Consider the following 19,706-nt stretch of genomic DNA (forward strand, 5'->3'; position numbering starts at 1 on the left):
ATCTTGCTTAAAAAAAAAAGACTCTTACATTCTAAACCACAATAACAACTTTTACTCAATTTATTCATACGTATAAATCAGAATTCATTTTAGAGTCAAAATAAATGATACTGCAAGGATATTAGTAAGTTTTTCCAGGTGCTACAGAATCCTGTATAAATGTATTTGTTCGAGTGCTTCTCTGTCAACATCCTTTTCCACATATACATCATAGTTTAGCTGTACCTCCTCTACCCATTGGCTGAGCTGTATATCCGTCTGAAACAATGAAAACAGATCATTAAATTAACACAATTCTGAGAAACACGACAGGAGTAAGACCAGCACAACATTAGGAAAGCAAGGCATAATTAGACCGATTAGTCACTGCAAATTATGCAGCACTGGATAAATTCATTTCTGGAAATGCCATTTAACTTAAATAGGAGTGTAATAATGACAAATTCTAAACATGATCTCAGCTGGTAGTCTAGATATTTTGTTAGTATGTTACAACTGCTTCTCTAACTGCATCTGTACGAGCCTCAAGCATCCTGATCTCAGGGCATCGTTTTGACAGAAGCAGTGAGGGAGCAGCTAACCGTACTATGGAAGAATCACACGAACTTTCCCATTTTACATCTAGAGAATACAGAATAAGACTACAAAGGTGTTCTCGGCTGTTGTGTGGCTACTCTCTACTTCAAGAGAATGTCAAATGACATCACTGCATCTCCTGGGGCTAAGGATCCATTTCACCCATTGGCACATGGCAACAAATAATTTAACTTCTCTAAAGCAGACTATTGGCTAGCAAGCCACTTTATAAGTAACTTTGTCGTGTATTATCAGTATTTTGTTTCCCAACTAAATCTAGCCCATATAATTTGTATAGGCATCATACACATAACAGTAATCTACCAGTGACCTGTGGCAGAATGGATGCAGAGCAGAGACTGGTCTGTCAGAAGTGATTAGTACTCAGAGAACAACAGAACAGCAGCAGCATAGGATATTCAACATCATTAAAGTTTTCCAACCATAATTTAAAGCTGTATTAGTGATCTGATACACCTGATGGTAGTCACTTGCCTAGCTGGGATACCACCATCTCTCCTCATCTGTACTCATAATAATAGCTCATAATGGCATGTTGTGTATCACTCTTGATGCCGTCAGCAGAAAAGAAGACAGGATACCATCAAGGATGGTCCTTTCTTCAATATGTTCCTTTTCCCCATTGGTTTAGCAAAACAGTTTGTCGTATTTTAAGGCACTGCACAAATGTAAAGCTAAATAGAGAAAGGAATTCAAAGTTTTACTTCTAATTAGAAGCTTGTAAACATATGTGTACTTTTGAGGTTCTACACCTATACCTGGATGTAGTCTTAAGGGGAGCGAATACTGTCACAATCCTGGCCTGGTTCTGTGACTATACTTATTATCACAGAATTATTACATAATTATGCAGCTTATACAATGTTATTTTTCATAACTTCACAGCTAAAGACTTGGTAACAATATGCATGATAATGATTCACGGAGCCTACTGATATAGACTGGGTTTTCCATTTTATAGGTAGGAACAATTAAAGTACAGAAGATTGTTGGTGGTCAACCCAGAAACAGAAACCAGAGTCCTGCACATTTTAGTCTACGCTCTGAATTAAATACCCTTTCTGATGGCAACACTGGCAGGCACCTAATCTCCAGAACAGAACTGCCACTTCCATAGAAAGTGACAAAATGTGTTGGCTAAAACTGGCTGAAGGAGCTTACCTGGAGCTTTGAGAGCGATTCTTTAAGGCTTGGAACTGTAACTAACAAGGACCCTCTTTTCTTCACATTACAAGCAATAAACTCCCAAGCTCTGAAACACATTGAAAAGCAGGTCATTAGGTTTTAGGGAAATAAACATATTCTTACTTTATATTATAACCAATAAATTCCTAAGCTCTGAAACATTTCTGAAAATATGTCATCAATTTTCAGGGATAGAAACACCTTTGAGACACAACAAATCTAACACTAAAAGTCAGTGGAGGTAGACTGAGTATGAAGATTTGTCAAATATGCTTATCACCCACTGTTTGTGTCTCAGAAAATAACTGTGTACAAACAAAATCAGACTTTATATTACAAACAGAAGAAATACATGGTCTTAAAATGTTGAGGTTTTTAATTTTTTTTTCACTCTGATACATGTCATTTTGTACTGTCAAAACCTTCATTCTGGACTAAAATTAAACATCAATCCAGTCCCCAAGCACAAAGTTGTTTTAAGCAGCTCTGTACACACTTATTTTGCAGTAGTGACAAAAGTCTCTTAAGACATCAGCAATAGAAGTATCTAAATATAGCCCCTAGCATTTCCTTTTTTCCTGATTTTGCAGGCTGGTTCATTTCTAACAGCACAGCAATTCATATTAAAAAGAATATAATTTTCACCATTTTTCAAATGTAATTTGTCTTCATGGTACGAATGCAACATTAAGCCACCACAACTGAATTCTTGAAGAATTAAATGAATTCTCAGTCATGTGCCTTGAAACAAATCTCCAGGCAATGTGAAAGAGTCACTAATTCACCCAGCCATTCTGTCTCTGTTTGTGATTATTGTTTGGTACTGAGAACACACCTTAACTTAAAATGCTAGTGGAGACACAGGGACCCTTTTCTTTTAACTACCCGTGCTAAAGGCACAGTAACTTTTGGCAGGTAAAGTTATTTAAGTTTTAAATGGATAATGATTAACAAACGTTCATCTGGAAGCATCCAGTATCCTAAAAAGAAGGAGCTTAATCATGCATTTATTTGCTACCACATCCTTATGAAAATACATTAGAACTATTAAGATCTGTGTTTTGCAGAGCATTTGTTTCAATGCTGTGACATCTGTAAGTCAGAGCAACCTGTCTTCTTTCTGAAAATCGAGCTTTATGCTGATAAATCCACTTCAGACCCTCAACAGTGCAAGGACCCAGGGCAAGATTTGAGTAAACAAAGGAACAGTACTCAGTGAATTGAACAAACAGCTGCTATACTATCTTAGCAGTTAAGAAAAACAATTAAGTAAAGGCAGTTTAAAACAATTTCCTTACATAATTTATGTAAGTGACTTCAAAAAGCACAACCTTAAGGTTTTCCACAAGGTTACGCATACAGTGCCAAAGAAATAGATTACTTGTTTGGACACATAGCTTACCTGGCCTGTTCCAGTCTGTCAAGAAAATATTCAAAGACATTATTCATTACAATAACATCAGCATTCTGAAGAAGTGAAGCCTGAGTACAGATGTCTGCATGAACCACCTGAAGGAGAAAAAAATCACACAGCATAAATTAATTTAAGAGACAAATACGTCCTTCAAATAAACATGAAGACCAACAACATATTACAACATATGCTACGACCTTTTTGAACCCATCACAAAAAGGGGTATTTCACTGACCTTACTGTAGATGCTTGCAGTTTAATTTAACTGGATACTTTTTTTTTGAGAATACTTGAAGGCTCAGTGCCCTACTAAGGGATCACAGCTAGAAAAAACACTACAGACACATATTTGGCAATTGAATTCTCATTACCTACATAGGGACTGAGAGTGCTGGACATGCAAAATGCTCGCTGGCAGTGGAAGACAGCAAGTGCTTTAACTTCCCAAGCAACTACTTCTCTACTAAGCACAGGAGCTGGTTTGATTTCATTTACCTTCACCTATCAAAAAGGATATTAGTACATCATGTCATTTTCAAACAGGTGTGATTATAGTGACAAGAGAATGTGAGTGTTCATTAACACTCTGACAAGATGTGTCTGATTTCCTCCTCAACATGGAAAAGTGCATCATATTCTAAATCTGCGAAACAAACTAGAACATCTTTTGAGGGGGTAAGAGAGAGAAAGCCAATGAATGCCACAATTTTTTTTGAAAGTGCATCCACACAGAAAACTTGATCAATGTCTGGTCTTTTCTGTGTGAACTATTACTGGGTTGAGCAGGGAATACAGTGACCTTATGGATTCAACAATTTCACATTTTGCAGATTTCTTCCAATATACAAAAGATGCAGAAAAGAATTTTTGATTCTGAATGTTTGTACCGAATATAAACATTTATCTGTTGAGAAACACTTCGCTCATTTAACATATCAGTACTTGCTGAGAGGGAAAGATACATATCCCTCTTCATAAAGAGCATGTAAAGCCTGCTGTTCTGATTGACAGAGGTAACAGATACTACCACCCCTGCAACCTGTAGGAGTTCCAGTGGGGAACGAGATGACAAATTGTCACACTTTATGATCTCAACTGATGCTATCAGGGTACATTACTGCAATTGAAATTGCAGCCAAACATTTTAAGATTAGTAACAGCAGAAACAAAGGTCTACTATTCAGATATTACTAGGCATCAACAGCTTCATTTCCTTAATTTTACTGCTACCTGTAATGAATGGAAGTAACTGTGTTCTCGGAGTTTATGCAGAATTGGCAGGTTAGTATTTGAAGGTTGTATTTCACTGAGAAATATGGACAGCTGACTTATCAGTGAAATTGCAGCTTTCACCACCAATGTGCGGATATCTCAACGACTTATCCATTAGTTCACGATATACGGAATATTTTAAGACAATTAATATTTGTGATAATTTATCTTAAAACAGTGTAGTATAAACAACACCTGCAAAGGATCTGATTAAAAAGAAGTTCAAACATCCAGGCAGCAGAGAAACAAGACAGACCACTCCTGTCACTGTCACCATCAGCTGTCCTAAAGAAGGTAGGTCCTGATTGCAAATCTAGGTCCTCTTAATAAAGCCATTGCTAACTATAGATATAAATAACAGGCTATATAAATAACTGTGGTGGTAGAGCTATTATGGATACAGCCTTAACTGCTGCCTCAGTACATGGGCTACAGCTTCCTGCAGAGGGGCAGAACAAACAGCAAGGGACAAAACTTGCCTCAGCTAGAACTGCTGGAACTCATGCATCAGCACTTGGATTCCTCCATAATTTATTAGTGCATCTATGCTGTAAGTGGGATTCACGTCAAAATTTCAAGGCAAAGGAGACATTTTAATTTACTCTCTGATTTTCAAGGGGAGAAAGTAACAAAACCAGCACATTTCTGTACAAAACACCTGAGCAGCAGTGTTTAATTCAAACCCAAGCGACTGATGGACTGTTCCCAAAGGGATTTTTAAAATGACAGCTTGACGGAGGAAAAGATCACATACATAAGTGGCACAAGACATCACATTACTACTGAATTTCCTTCAGTTCCTACTAAAGGCAGTCCTAGTATTTTTATCATTGATTCAGAAAAATAAGCTACCAGAAAGTTTTAAATGTATGTTGGCTGATACCTCATTTACCTCAAAAATGCTCAGACCTTAAAGTTAGACTGCTTTTACAGAACAGGAGACTGCTGATTAAACTGACATTTGCAGCCCATTCTTGTTAAACCCACCCTTGTTCCTGCTGGAGAATGCAGTACCACAAGAGCATATATGGCTGTACCACAAGTCAGGCCCGGATACCGGTCCAGCTGAAACACTGGGTTCTACATCAGCTGTACCTGATTTCTGTTCAGCGTGGCTATATGTTGGCACAACAGAGAGGAAAGCAACCAATTTTAAATCTGTTGAACTATTTTATTTTTCTTCCAGCATCTAAACATTTGCTCAGACATCAAAAGACACTGAGCAACTATCTATATACTTTAACAAACCAAATCTTGATCAGGATTCCACCCTTTTGTCCTTTAGGATCATATTCTAATAAAAATTCAGTTCATCCTGAAAAACGATTGTTATTTAAGGAGGGTCTCTTCAAAATTTGTGTCATAAATTATTGTCAGCAGCCGGATTCTGACTATTTTTAAGATAGTATATATCTCTAGAGAGGTAAAATAAAAATCTAAGAATGAGATATTCCAAGCATGGTGATAACAGAAGTCACATGACTAAATTAGCATCTAATGAAATTCAAATACTAAAGTCCTCAGGCATTGCTTTGAAAACATAATATCTTCTTATCTTTATCTTCTGAAATGAATACATCAGCAGAATAACAAGGTGTGAAGGAAAAACAAAGTCTTATAATATAGAACCTAGAAGGCTGAAAAGCATGTATAAGCATCTCCAGTTCCACTGAAGTAACTTCACAAAGTTCTAACTGTGACTTCAGCCTCATCTCAAATGAGCACAAAGGACATGCAAAAATTGAAGGTTATGGATAAACTGTCAGCAATTGCCAATGACACTACTTATCTGGTGTTATATTTATGTATGTTTATTATTTCATTATGGTTCAAAATCAGTTACTTTAATTTCCAAGAAATAACTGTGCCCAGAGGTTTTTGTGACTCCACTCAAGAGGATACACATATAACACAGGATTTAAAGCCAGTATTTCACCCAGCATATTCTACTTACCAATTTTTGCTGGAAACAAAACAACTGGTCTTCCCCAGAAAGGGGAAAAGAAAAACAAATATTTTTCTCATTAAAATCATAGTACTACTTATTTCCATAACAGGAGCTGAGAAACAATTCCCATAATGATATCATATTGTTTGAAACTCATTTTGCTTGTGGAAAGTACGCATGCTCTGACATGCCAAGAAAACAAATTCCAATAGCCAAAAGTCCTCTAGGTGATCTTAGATGCAAATTTACAAATCCTTCCGCTAACATTAATGAAATGCACAGACATTTGATTTTCTTATTCAAGACAGAAACTCTGATTCACTTATTTTCAAGGAAGTCAGTGGCAATGCTGCTGTTCATTTCACTGGGAGAAACAGCTAAGATGTATCTGTTTTGCATGAGCCAGCAGGCGAATCCATTTAGGAAAGTGGCTAGGACATGCATCATGTTATCATATTTTGGTAATTTTCTTTCTTTTTTTTTTTTTCCACACTGAATTTTTTTTTTTTCCAATACAAACCCTTTGTTTAAGACCAAAGCAAGCAAAGGCAGAAACAATTTCTCAGAACACCAGTTTACCAGTCACACTCACAAATAGGATTCCCACTATCCAGCGGTTAAAAATATAAACACTTAGCCACATGTTTAGTTACCTTTATTCTGTCAGTGAACTGGTATTTTGTAATTGTCATTTCTTGCAACTGGCAAAAGTCTGCATTCATTTCTACTCCATACAGTTGGGATGCTGAGCTATAAAGATAACCCTACATTAGGAAAAGGAAGTTTAGTAACTGTGATGTCTTTAAAACAACTTCAAATATTTGAGTTGAAATGGAAAAAACAAAACATAACAACAAAAGTAAATATTAAGAAAGTATTTAACAAAGAAAAAGAAACTAAGAAGTGCCTTACAGTGGATGTGATATATTTTTCAAAGCTAGGCCCCTTTTGACAGTTTCCACTTATGTCTCACAAACTTTTTTGTAAGAGATCCCAAACAACAGGTCAAAATGACAAAAAAAGTAGGAAAGCTTCAACTTTTTTTGATTGTAAATTGCAAAGTAGATGGAAAAAGGCCTAGGAAGGAAAAAAGCTGTAGAAACCAAATTATAAAAATAGCAAGAAGGCAAAAGACTGAACAGTTTTGTTTCTTGAAGGAATGGAAGAAGAAAATACAGCAAGAGAAGAAAGAACAGCCAGGACACATAATGTGAGTGAAAACAGAGGACAACCTTACCAATAATATAATGGGATGTTTTGGGACAGTCTTTGTCAGCACCTCTAAGTAATGTATTACTGCCATTTTCAGGTGCTTTACAGAGATGCAGTATGAAAAAAATTGAGAAATTATCTCTAAATGATACACCCAAAAATACTGAAGTGGCTCCATTTTGGACTGAGATTGTATAAATTTGTAAGAGATGTTTAAAAACAAAACAAAAACAAAAACAAAACAAAACCAAAAATACTTGATCCTATATTGCCCTAATGGAGATACTGCTTTAACTTCTATTTGCAACTGTCTCTACAGAATACTTTGCGAACACTGGGAAATACCAGTAAACAATGCTGAAGATACAGAAAGTTCAAGATAACTACCTACTGAAATCTAATTATTAATGTTTTCTGAACCCATTCAAGTCAGTGGCAGCAACCTATGAAGGTAAAGTTAACATTCCTAAACATGATAAAAAGTAGAACTCTTCTTGAAAAACATTCCTCCTGCTTTACCTCGAAACTATCTTCTACTATAACACTACAAGCATTTAAGTACTTCAAAAGAAATTCAATAGCTAGCAAAAGTGTTATCATTAAAGGACCCAATGCTGCAAATATGGACAAAAGGGAGTAACTCCTCTCATTTGAGTCATCCCAAAATTAGATTATTCAGATGAGTAAAATCGTTTAGTAAAAGCGTTACCAAGATTGAGCCCTAAACAGCCATTGACTTTTGTAACAAAGTTGTAATGTGTGTTTTGCGTTGCTGTTGGCCATATGTTGCACCAGCCATGCCAAAAGCAATCAAAATTGCACTCAAGTTTCTCGATGAAGTATTTTATGTGCATTTTAAAATGCAGAGCAGGACAATATGTTTTTGAAGACAAATTCATATCAAAGCCTTCCTTTGTATAATTCAACAGTTTGTCAGATTCACAAAGGAATTTAACATATCTGATCTATATATAGACATGGTCAAGACATATGGGACAAACTCCCTTCTGGAGGAGAGACAGAGCAGGGATTAGCAAAAGAGCAGTATGTGTGACAGCAATATGCTGCTATGTTGGACAACAGACTTTTCTGTTGAGAAAAGTTTTTTTTTTGCTCTTTGAGAGAGCAAAAATTAAAATCACTGCGAAGCAGCACCATATTTTATTCAGTCAGATCAGAGATACTGTTCAGAATGACCTGTCCAAGATTGAGTAATGAGAGTAGGAAGTCAGAGAGGAAGGAATATGTTTGTTACAGTAATAAAATACAAAGTCCTGTGCTGGAAGTTACCGCAAATAGCACTGCACCAAGCCTGGAGCCAACGTCAACCACTACCTTTCCTGTCAGGTCAGGCAGTACATGTTGATAAAGAAACTTCAGTTCCATGAGGGAAAAGGAATGCGAAATAAACTCTGGGAAATAAGAACAGAACAAAGGTGTTGGGCGGGCAGTACTAACTAATGTGTTAGTAACCAATAAAATATTAATCTGAGGAGTTACCATCACTGAAAACCCATTTGCTTTCCTTCCTCAACTAGTGCAGGGATCCCAGGAAAACCAAGGATTGCAGATCTGATCCAGCCTGTCAGCAGACTGCTCCAAGTCAGGGATTTATTTCTTTACATGGAGTATTTTGAAATCCTTCATGAAACTGAGTTACCTTTTTCTGTACAGTGACATGTATTAAACAAAACAAAATACAATAACTTGGAATCACTGATGGAGAAAAGGAAATATGGTACCTAAAACTCAACACAATTCATGCAAACCTTTTTATGAGCTGACATTCTAATAGCTTAAAATTCAGCTCCAAGGTTGTAAGGAACAGAATGTTCTCCATATAAGCTATTCCTTCTTCAGTGTCTGTGCTGTACTAGTGACAACACTGATCTGTACCACACTACACAAGCTTTAAGGTAGATATTGCTCTCCAGTTTTTCAGTGTGCACGAGAAGACTGAGGCTACTGCATGGGGTGCTGTAGTATTCTTTCTGTATATACCTTTTCAGTAGTACATAGCACTTTCTGTGGGCAACTAGGGTCACTCATTCACAGCAAATTGCTTGGACACTCCTACAGGTTATGGGAAATAATACTGGCCTGCGTACTGCACCAGTCTGCACAGTCCTCCATCGGATGGATGCTGTGTTGCCCAGCTGAGTCACTGCACAAACCAGTATGTATAAAATTCACTTCTCACGTTTCCAAAAGAGCACTTACCTAAAGATGCAGTCTTGTATGAGCCACACTCTGTGCAGTAGTTCCTACTCATTCTCCCCTCCTCACACATTGTATCAACAATATCATCATCATAAAGGAATGCATCAACGTGAACCATGGGCAGAGGATGTTGATGTATCTGAGAAAAGGAAGAAAACATAAGAAAGGCATAACCATCTCTCTTAACTTTACTGGTCTACCTTTACCAAAATCCCTGAGGCCAAGTGTCTCCCCATTCAGAAGTGACAAATCAAAATTAAACGACAGAAATCTTGCATGAAAACTGGCTCATCAAATTTCACTGAAATAACCAGTAGGTGGAAGCTGACAAAGGACTGAAAGCTGCAGGTTTTGACAGCTGAGTAGGAGAGCTGCTGTGAACTTTGTCTTCTTAGAAATGCTTAGAGGAGGTAAAAGTTAACAGAAGCTTCTTCCACAAGAGGAGAATGTATACTAAGAAAGGGCTATTTTGCTTCTTCATTTTAACCATACAAGTGGTTTCACCTTCGTGTCTCAATCTAGAAATACCTGATTTACACAAGTGTAAATTCCAGTCAAATGAATAGCAGTTGAGATGACTGCCTTCTCATCATTTCAACGGGTATCCTCCAGTTTTTTTCCTCCAGTTCCTCTTTCCTCCCCTTCCTAAATCCACTTTTTTTTTTTTTTCATCTAAAAGCCATACAGCGTTTTTAGGAAATGCGTTCACTTTCCAGCTATTCTAAGACCTGAAGCAGAAGAGGTGTTCACCCTTCCCACAAAGCTCACGGCCTACCTCTCTCTGTGCCATCACAATGTGAAAAGAACTGGACATCGCTTCTGGGCTGCTCACATTATGGCAAAGGCAGAACACTGGCCCTGTATTTCTATCATCTTTCAAGGGGCTGTTAAGAGTCTATTACGGAGCTAGCATTAAAGAATTGCTGTGACAGGTAGCACACCACAGAGAACAAAAGCTGCACCAAATAATTTATGATGAAAGTTTTAAGAAGTATGAAGCAAATTCCTTGGAGTCACACAGTTACACAGAAACAGACCTGAGAATCAAACTGCAATTACCCATATCTCAATCCAATGCACATTCTCTGCTATGAGCAACTAGTAAAACTGCATAGCCCCAAATAAATGCATGGTTCAGCAAAAGGAGACCATAATGATTAGCTTACTTTCTGGATAGCGAGATGTTCCGAATTAAACATTGCCTCAATGGGTAAATGATTCCGCAAATCTTCAGCGATATTTTTGAGTACAACATCATTGTTCGTCACCACAAACTCATCAAAGTCACCTATAAATCAAAACAAACAAAAAACTCTGAACAATCATGTAGATCATGTGGGCTAAGTGATGACCAATACAATATAGTCGCAAGACATAAACAATACCAGATGGATAAGGTTTTTATTTGAAATGCATTTTTCAGCCTTTGTTAGTTTTCCCAGCCAATGACAGATTTAGACTGTAATAACACTGGAAATAAATGTATCACTTTTTTTGAAATCTCAAATTATTTTCATATTTATAAACTTATAACTCACATACGATGGTCTGGGCTGCCACTAAAGTGATACTGTTTCAGCTTAAGATATAAAAACATCAAAGATGTTTTTGAACTATTGGAGAAATTACAAAACTCACAGTTGCCCGAATGCACATCGTTTTGGTTTTTTTATTTGTTTTTGTTTGGTTTTTTTATAAAAGTTTCTCTTTATACGTTCCAATCTTTCTAATAAAGCGGTTACAAAAAAAAACCAACCAGGGATAACGCACAGTTCAGCAGTTCAACTTAGATTTTATGTGACTAAAACTATCAAAATATTTCAAATGTGACAGAAAATAGGAGTAGATATAAACCAGTAAATTTCTGCAAAGCCACACTGTAAATTCTTGCTATTTTTCCAAGATATCCCTGCATTCTTTCAACACTTTTTTTTAATTATTATTATTTAGTTTTTTAGTTTAGGCATTTAGAAGAAGGACCTGGAAGGAATGTTGTGAAGTTATTAACTCTTCAACCCTTCTTCCAAGGCAGAGTCAATTCTGAGTGCCAATACTTCTCCCAAACCATTATCTAAATAAATAAAATATTTTTGGATGCTGGAGAATCTACACTCTCCTTTATCAATCTACAATCTTCCTTATCAACCCATTCCAGTGCTGGACTACACTTACTATTACCGTAAGAATTCAGTACTTTTCTTGGTAGTTAATCTAAATTTCTCTGCCACAACTTAAACCTCTTTGTTTCATTTTCAATGTAAGTAGAGAAATCTGTTTATTTCTTGTATATGGAAGCTTTTTATTTCTTCAGAGACTCATCACATCCCCTCAGCCATCACTTCTCTGGAAGAAACAAGATCCACTTCTTCAGCCTTTTCTTTCGTTTTTCCTACAGTCTGATCATTTTCATCACTCCCCTTTAGAACTTTTGGACTCTCTCATCCCTTCTGACCTGCAGTATTCAGAACTAAACCTATTTATCCAGCTAAATGTTTATGTGCATCAAGCAGACTTTTCACACCTTGCAGACAACATCCTGCTTACATACCTTAGTTTCATGTCAGCCCCCTGTCTGCTCAGAAGACACTGAACTGGTGGTTCTAAACAAAGGCACTCTTCAGTCAAAACTACATATGCATAAAAGAAACAAAAACACAAAACAAAAAACAACCACAAACATAACCCTAAAAAGCACAGTCACTCCATCTGGATCTCTTAACAGATTTGTCTGGTTCCCCTTTCCTTCTGGTTTGCTTCTTGTTCTATATAGAATGCCACTAAGGGTACAGACTGTGATTTTCACATGTACAAGTTCCACTCACCAAAAGATATGGCGGCTTTTCTAAGTGTTAGCAGTGCTGTCTCAGGTGGGAACATTTGTATGAGCAAGTTTGATGGCAAGCAGGTTCAAAATACATCTATGAAACATACTGCCAGTTTTGTGCTAGTACAATCTCTCTTCTGAAGCACAAGCAATGCCAGAAACAGTAAGAAAATACAAGACTACCAGACACCAGCTACATTTTAAAGCATTAAATGCTACTGAAATGCTTTATGCTTAAGCCCTGTAGTCTGAACAACACTATTAAAGAAACCATTACTCATCAATGCAAAATGGTATCTTCTTTGAAGGTATGGTTGTAAATGGTTTTGCCAGTATTGACACCAAGAGATAATCCTACATTCCCCACAGTATTAAAATTTATTTATTTACTATTCACAAACGTACAGCAGTAACACACCAAAGCCCTGACAGGCATGGTGCACTTTAGAAGACAATCTGCCATTTGAAGCAGCTTACAGACACGTCCTCCAAAACCTCAGCTCCCCAGAAGATGCAAACTTTGCAGTGAGGAACTGGGTGGGACAGAGGGGGCAGCTGCAAATGAAGCAGCATGAACAACACAACAGGTGCAAAGCAGCAGCTCTAGCCTGTCAGCATTTTAACATGAAACCTCTAATAAGCACCCATCCCACTGAGTCCCAGAGTTCGCTCCACATTTCCAGATTCTTTAGGATCATTCAAGAAGCAGTGACTTTTCTGATCAGCACAGATGCACAGATGTAAACTCACAGATTACAGGAAGGTGGACCTACTAAATGTAGCTTAAATCTGATAATAATAAGCTGGAAGAAATCTTAATAGTGCGAGAATGGGTCCATGGGAACTAGGACAGACCTTTAGAGAGCTGAATCTGCAGAGGTGGAAATCATCTGAAGAAGCAAGAGGAAAAATAGTGACATGGACAGAAAGAGAGCAGAAAGCTGATATTAGCAGCTGTACAGACTGGTGCCTGGGGGCAGTAAGCCCCTACATCTGGCAGATGCCTTCCAACAATGCTATTACTATGCAAGAGACCTCATCCAGCTGTTAAGAGTATCAAATTCAAATATAGAGTTTAATGAAATGCAGGAAGAGTTTGTAGACCACCGTGCCAGCCATATCACATGGCAAGAGGACAATTTAGCTCTCTTATTTGCAGAACTGATGAGATAAGGCCTGCTCCCTCACACTCTGAGGGACCCCTCCTGGCCAAGTGTGGTGGGAATGGTCCTACAGGCTGTATGTCATGTTCCATCTGTGCTGCAGTGAGATGGTGCTGTCAGAGGGAGATGGGAAGCATGCTTCCCTTCCTCAAATCCTGACTGTCCTTCCTGCTGGGACTGCCTTCTGTACAACACTTGGTCACAACACTGAACCTCTCACACGGGGCTCTCTGAGCTCCTCCTAGGAAACACAACGATGTACAACAGTTCTCGTGGATGATCTGTATGAACCTACCAAAAATCTTAAAACATCTGAGCAGCTCAAATGAAGAACATGTAATGTTAATACTGAAAACTTAATGGCCATTGGAAACCATTGACATTAACACTGAAACATAAATGGCCACTGGAAGCACTCCTTTCCATTTGTCAGTATTGCAAAGAAGAGGAGGAGGTCAGAACACGTTCCTGCACAAGGCATGCTCTGCACTTGCATGCTTAGCCCATGACTAAATGCAGGCTCCGAGTCACACCATTCCTGTCAAAGCAAGAACAGCAGCAGCTCCCACAATACCTCATTTACTTTGGCAGTATGTAAACATTCAGATTGCCATCAAGTACAGAATGCAGGTGCCAAATATGAAAATATGTATTTCTGCCTCAGTCTGGTACAGTTTTATCAGCTCCGCCCTGGTGTTTAACAAATTGTTCACTCTTGAGAATCTCAGTATCAGCTTACAAGGATCTTCAAAGAAGAAACTAAAATAGAAAACTATTTTTGCTATCATTTTAGTGCCTGCTGTATATATGAAATGCAGTGTGCAAACCTGGTTAGCAGACAGCTAACCAGGAAAGAAGTGCACAGTTCATGAAGTGCTGCAAGATGAATCACAATCATTTGTTTATGGAGGAAGTCTGAGTGCAATAGTGTTTGTATTTTACTTCAAAAACCGGTTTCACTGGATCTACTCAACACATATTTCTAACATTTAATCAACACATTGCAAAAACTCTAATTAACACCATGGTGCTGCTCAGTCTTTCTACAGCAAATACAACGCACAGGAAGAAAACATCACAAAACATAACACAGTATAGAAAGGATTGCTGCACCAACGCCTTCACATCCAGGTACTGCGCACTGCATGTCAGAAGAGAAGCGATATATCATTTCATAAATATGAGGATTTAGCAAAAGCAATTGTAACAGCCAGAACCTTGTGGTTTTCTAGATAAATACTCAGCCTCAGAGATGTAAAAAGTGAATACTACCATCCGCATTACTTGATACAAAGTTAATTCAGTAGCACAGTGTGCTTTAATGATACTGGACAAACAGGTCAAAGAGGAAGTCCCACATCTCTAGCACATTACTAGCCTCTTTCTGGCTAACAATGTCAGAACCAACCTCTGACCTCAATATATGAGACTGCTTCTTCAGGAATGCAAAATGCTTTTTGCATCCTCAAATAATAGCTAACTACTGGTAAAGAGTATCTAGCTATTTTTCCAACAGAAATATAACCAGAGCTTATTTTATTAGTTCTTCTCATTCATAAACTGTAAAAAAAACTTCAAAGTTATATTTTAAACTTGTCACTTCACTCACCCATTTTCCAATCACAGGCCTTCCCCACCTTCATTAAGTTTCAGTGACTAACAACTTAGAAGTACTTGGTATTGTTAAGATTTCTCCCCCACAGCAGTATCATTTGTCTCAGCAGAGACTAACAACGAAAATTAACGCCAGTTCCTAAAATTGGTGATTCATCACACAACAGGTTTAGCGAACAAGAGAGCAGTGAAGAAGATTCTTGGTATGGTATCACCGTAAGAAATACATTCCTGTTAATGCGGCTCCGCAACACTACTTCATCTCTTTTACAAGGATATTCTACTTGGATAAATCACTTTTACCCATTTGGATATGAAACCCTATACTAAATTGCTTTTTCACAGACAACACTCCCTGTGAGAGAGGTTTCTTTCCTCATTTCATACTATGTCCTTGTTTTGTAAAAATTACCATCTGCTATTTTTACCTAGAATGCCTAGGGACACAATAATGCCTTGGCCATGAATTACATAAAAGCTGGACAAATGTGGTCTGGTACTGAGAGTATGATGAAAAGCTTTATTCTCTGTATGCACATCACTGTAATAAAGAAACACACCTACCAGAGTTTGGTTAACTTTGTCGGGTACCCTTCCTTCATCACCCTCTATAAGTCTGAGCTTACAGCACCGATGGATCTCAACTTCCAAGTGACAAGAGTAAATTCTATGTCACTCACGTACAAAGCTGGTTTATCCCCAGTACAAGTGAACCCAAAAGAAAAAAAAAATCATATTTAATTATACGTCACTTAACTTAGAGGATCTGTGATGGTTTATTATTCAATTATTGTTTCAATCAATAAAACACTGTATGAGCAACTGGCAGTTCTGTCTTGTAAATCACTTTGAAATCTCAGCTTCAAATAGAAAAGTTTCTACTAAAATATATGAAATGGAAAAAGCTTGAAAGATCGTTTTACTTCACTGTTACATAACTGAAAAATAAAAGCTAGTATCAGTCTGTTATGGCCTTGCTGACTTTTTTTTTTTTTCCATTTATGTTAGATCCCATGACAATGCAATGAGAACCACAAAGGGTCTTTTTAATCACCTTATCTGTATTTCACTGACATCCACCAAGAGACAGGCAGTGGCAACCCTGCACTAGAGCTCCAAGTACAGAAAAGATTTGCCATGAACAGTTGCCACTACATAAAGCGATTAGGTGACTTCAATCTTGAAATTAGTATTCCTGGGGCTACTTACTTTGATTCTTGTATCTCTGTTGAGATACAGAAGCCTGATCAATCTCTGCTTTCATTGCTTATCTCCTCCAGCACCCACTCTTACCAAATGCAACCTCTCCTGCTATTGAAAATGTTTATGAGTTTGGGCAGCAGCAGAACAGTTGGGAATGCGTGCATGCACACATTTATATAGAAGCTATACATCAAATGCTGGGACCAACTGAGTGGGATCTTCAGGGGGGTTTCCCCAAGTGTTTTGAATTAGCCCTTGGGCTTCACCCAAGCTTTCCTAGCCAGAACTTCTGGAACGTGCTTATTGCAGAAGGATATTAAAGCATTAATCATCTTATGATAAAAAAAAAAATCAGTTAAAACACCAGAGATTCCTGTTATACCTTCCAACTGCTATTGTTTCATTTGCTCTGTGATCTAAGACTAACTCCAAAGAAAAGCTGGAAGGCGAGTCACCATGAAATGACGTACATCCCACTGCAGTGTGTGGGAAGGGCCGGCCAACTGCGAAACAGCAACGCTGCGTTGCTAAGCAGCTGCCTTAAAACTGTACTGTCTTCTTCCATCACACATAACGATTTGGAAATTCTAAAATTTGCAAGACTAAAAAAAGCATGACTGGTTATTTCACTCTTTGTTGGGACAAAGAAAACGAATAGCATCGTACACATACTCTCACTCCCGTAATAACTAAGAAAGATTAATCAGAAATCATTAGACTGAGAACCTGAGCAATGTTCTCTTAGCTCACAGAATCACAGTATGACCCGGGTTGGAAGGGACCTCAAGAATCATGTAGTTCCAGCCCCCCTGTCTGGCAGGGCCACCAAACATACACATTTACTAGATCAGGTTGCCCAGGGCCCCATCCAACCCGGTCTTGAACACCTCCAAGGACGGGGCATCCACAACTTCCCTGGGCAGCCTGTTCCAGGGCCTAACCACTCTCCTAGTGAAGAACATCCCCCTAACATCCTAGCTCCACCTACATAAAGGTCTTTATCTTATTTGTTTCACAAAAACATAATCTGGCTCTATCCTGGAAAAGTTTCTTTTAATCCACAAATATAGCATGCAAATCAGAAAACATCAATTAAGTTAAATAATAAACATGGCTAAAAGGCGACCACTTACATATGGCTTTCTGTAAGACTACATGCACGCTCTGTCTGGGAGAGAAGAAGCCTGACCATGGCTAACACTGGAACTGTGCCCCGTCTTCCTCAGCTGGAAGTAAAACTGTGAGCACAACACCTTGACAGGAATGGGAATAGGATAGCAGCAGGAGGTGAGGGGAAAACGCAGACCATGGCAAAACAACTTATTGGTGAGGAGACCATTCGTGTTTCCTTTTATCCTAACCTTGCTTACTTTTACTGTTTTTTCCATTAAGAACGCTACCCCTACATCCCTACATGTTTTTTCTTTACAAAGTTTGTTTCTTTCCTTCACCCACACTGCTGTGTGGTACAGAAATGCAGTACCTTTCCATCTTCTCTCATGACAGTTTCAGCACACAGGAACCCCAAATTCCTGTGTTCACTATGCAACAGCAGAAACCTTAGTCCCAGCTCCTCTGACAACCAGCACTAATTACTATTGCTCTCCCCACACGCTACAGTGAGGACAAATGAGGACAGTGTGATCACTGAAACACAATAATTAGACTGCTGGGAGGGGAGAGGGGGGCAGGACCACAGTGAAGGTAACTGTCAGCATGCAGACACAGCTCATCAGGGAACCAGAGGCAGCATGGAGAGAGGAATCATCAAAGTGTTTTGTTGGGAACAGCACCCCAAACATTTGTGATTCTGGCAAAACAGAACAGAAATTGGATAAATGCCTCTGCTTACTTACTGCTCAGTGACAAATGAACATAAACCAGTAATAGAAAGAGGGCACTTTGCTTGAGTCTGAGCTCAATCAAGAAAGAAGTAAAGAAAGAGATGAACCACAAGGATACAGCTGTTCTGGAAAAGAGTGGAAAAATATGAGCAGGTTAATGGCCTCGCAAATCAATGAAACCATCCTCACTGGGTAACGATGACAGATTCTTACAGGTCTGCACAAAGCATTGCAATCCCCTCTCCTTTACTATAGAGGCACGTGTACATGAATGTACATTTAAGTGGGGAGCCTATAAAACCTCAAAATTACATCAGAAAAATGAGCAAATGACAGTAATTCTTGCAAAGCAACATGGCCAGTAGAAGCAGAAACTGATAATTTCTACATGCAGTAGCAAAGTACCACATTTTATGGGCTCTAAATTTCTCCACAGATCTGTCAATCTGGGAAACTGAATTAGGCTAAATTCCACCAGTTGCTACTGACACGCTGTGCCTGGTGTCACCTATACATGCAGACAGATGTAGACATATGTATTTATGTGTATATGCATAAGTGTAAATAAACACACACACACACACACACACACACACACACACAAGAACGTCTGGTTACAGTTAAGTCTAATCATACCCATCAAAACTCAGCCCTCATCAAGCCCCGGGGACTCCCTATCTCTCCTCTAAATGTGAAGGCTGATTTGTGCGTGTCCTGCAGCACCCGGCCATAACTTTCCTATCAGACGATGCGTTGTCGCGCCTGGGCTCTAACTCTCCCTACGCGTTTATGAAAACGCCTCCAGGCACAGCCCGAGGCGTTGGGACATCAGCCGCGATCAGAACGACCCTAACGCAGCATGGCTCGGGCCTTCGGCGGCCCCCATCCGCACAGGCCGCTCCGAGCCTCCCGTGCAGGCCGAGCATTGCCCCGCGGTGCCGGTGTTCCGCTCCCCCGGGCTCCCTCCCTCCTGCCGCCGCTTACTGCTGTGACGCATCCATTGCAGCAGGCGGGGCAGGTCGGCGGCACACGTGCCCCGCACGGCGGCCAACACCGCGCGCCGCGCCGCCGCCAGCTCCATCGCCGCGCGCTGCCGCCGCGGGGGGGCGCCATAACCCGCACCCGGCCCGTCCGCGGCCGTTACAGCGCACGCTCAGAAGGCGGCCCGGAGCCGCCCGCTGTGTGCGCATGCCCGGAGCGCAGATCCCGC

At 39.1% G+C, this 19,706-nt stretch overlaps 1 protein-coding gene across 6 annotated transcripts; it reads right to left on the bottom strand.

Moving 5' to 3' along the window:
• Nucleotides 1-29: 29 nt before the first annotated feature.
• On the bottom strand, nt 30-19,585 carry LOC107315039 (uncharacterized). 6 transcript variants are annotated; one of them, XM_085549126.1, is made up of 9 exons: nt 19,481-19,585; nt 12,397-12,475; nt 11,015-11,136; nt 9,849-9,987; nt 8,919-9,040; nt 7,070-7,180; nt 3,185-3,291; nt 1,759-1,849; nt 30-258 (listed from the first exon to the last, which is right to left on the bottom strand). In XM_085549126.1, the coding sequence occupies exons 3-9, from the start codon at nt 11,045-11,047 to the stop codon at nt 142-144; spliced, it is 720 nt and encodes a 239-aa protein (XP_085405252.1). In that variant the 5' UTR covers nt 11,048-11,136; nt 12,397-12,475; nt 19,481-19,585; the 3' UTR covers nt 30-141. The 6 variants fall into 6 exon arrangements, with proteins under 6 accessions (XP_085405252.1, XP_032300941.2, XP_015720479.2 ...); XM_032445050.2 differs by lacking the exon at nt 12,397-12,475 and having other exon boundaries at nt 8,964-9,040; XM_015864993.3 differs by lacking the exon at nt 12,397-12,475.
• Nucleotides 19,586-19,706: the final 121 nt, after the last annotated feature.

This window comes from Coturnix japonica, chromosome 5, assembly GCF_054131305.1.
Source record: "Coturnix japonica strain WE chromosome 5, WE-NBRP24, whole genome shotgun sequence".
NCBI classification, from domain to species: Eukaryota; Metazoa; Chordata; class Aves; order Galliformes; family Phasianidae; genus Coturnix; species Coturnix japonica.

Excerpts from the sequence above, each read along its gene's own strand:
- LOC107315039 (XM_015864993.3), bottom strand. The coding sequence starts at position 19,577 with ATGGAGCTGGCGGCGGCGCGGCGCGCGGTGTTGGCCGCCGTGCGGGGC. Across the intron at positions 9,041-9,848 it reads ATACAAGACTGCATCTTTAG|AGTTTATTTCGCATTCCTTT; the intron begins GTAAGTGCTCTT and ends CTTATTTCCCAG. Across the intron at positions 259-1,758 it reads AATCGCTCTCAAAGCTCCAG|ACGGATATACAGCTCAGCCA; the intron begins GTAAGCTCCTTC and ends TCATTGTTTCAG.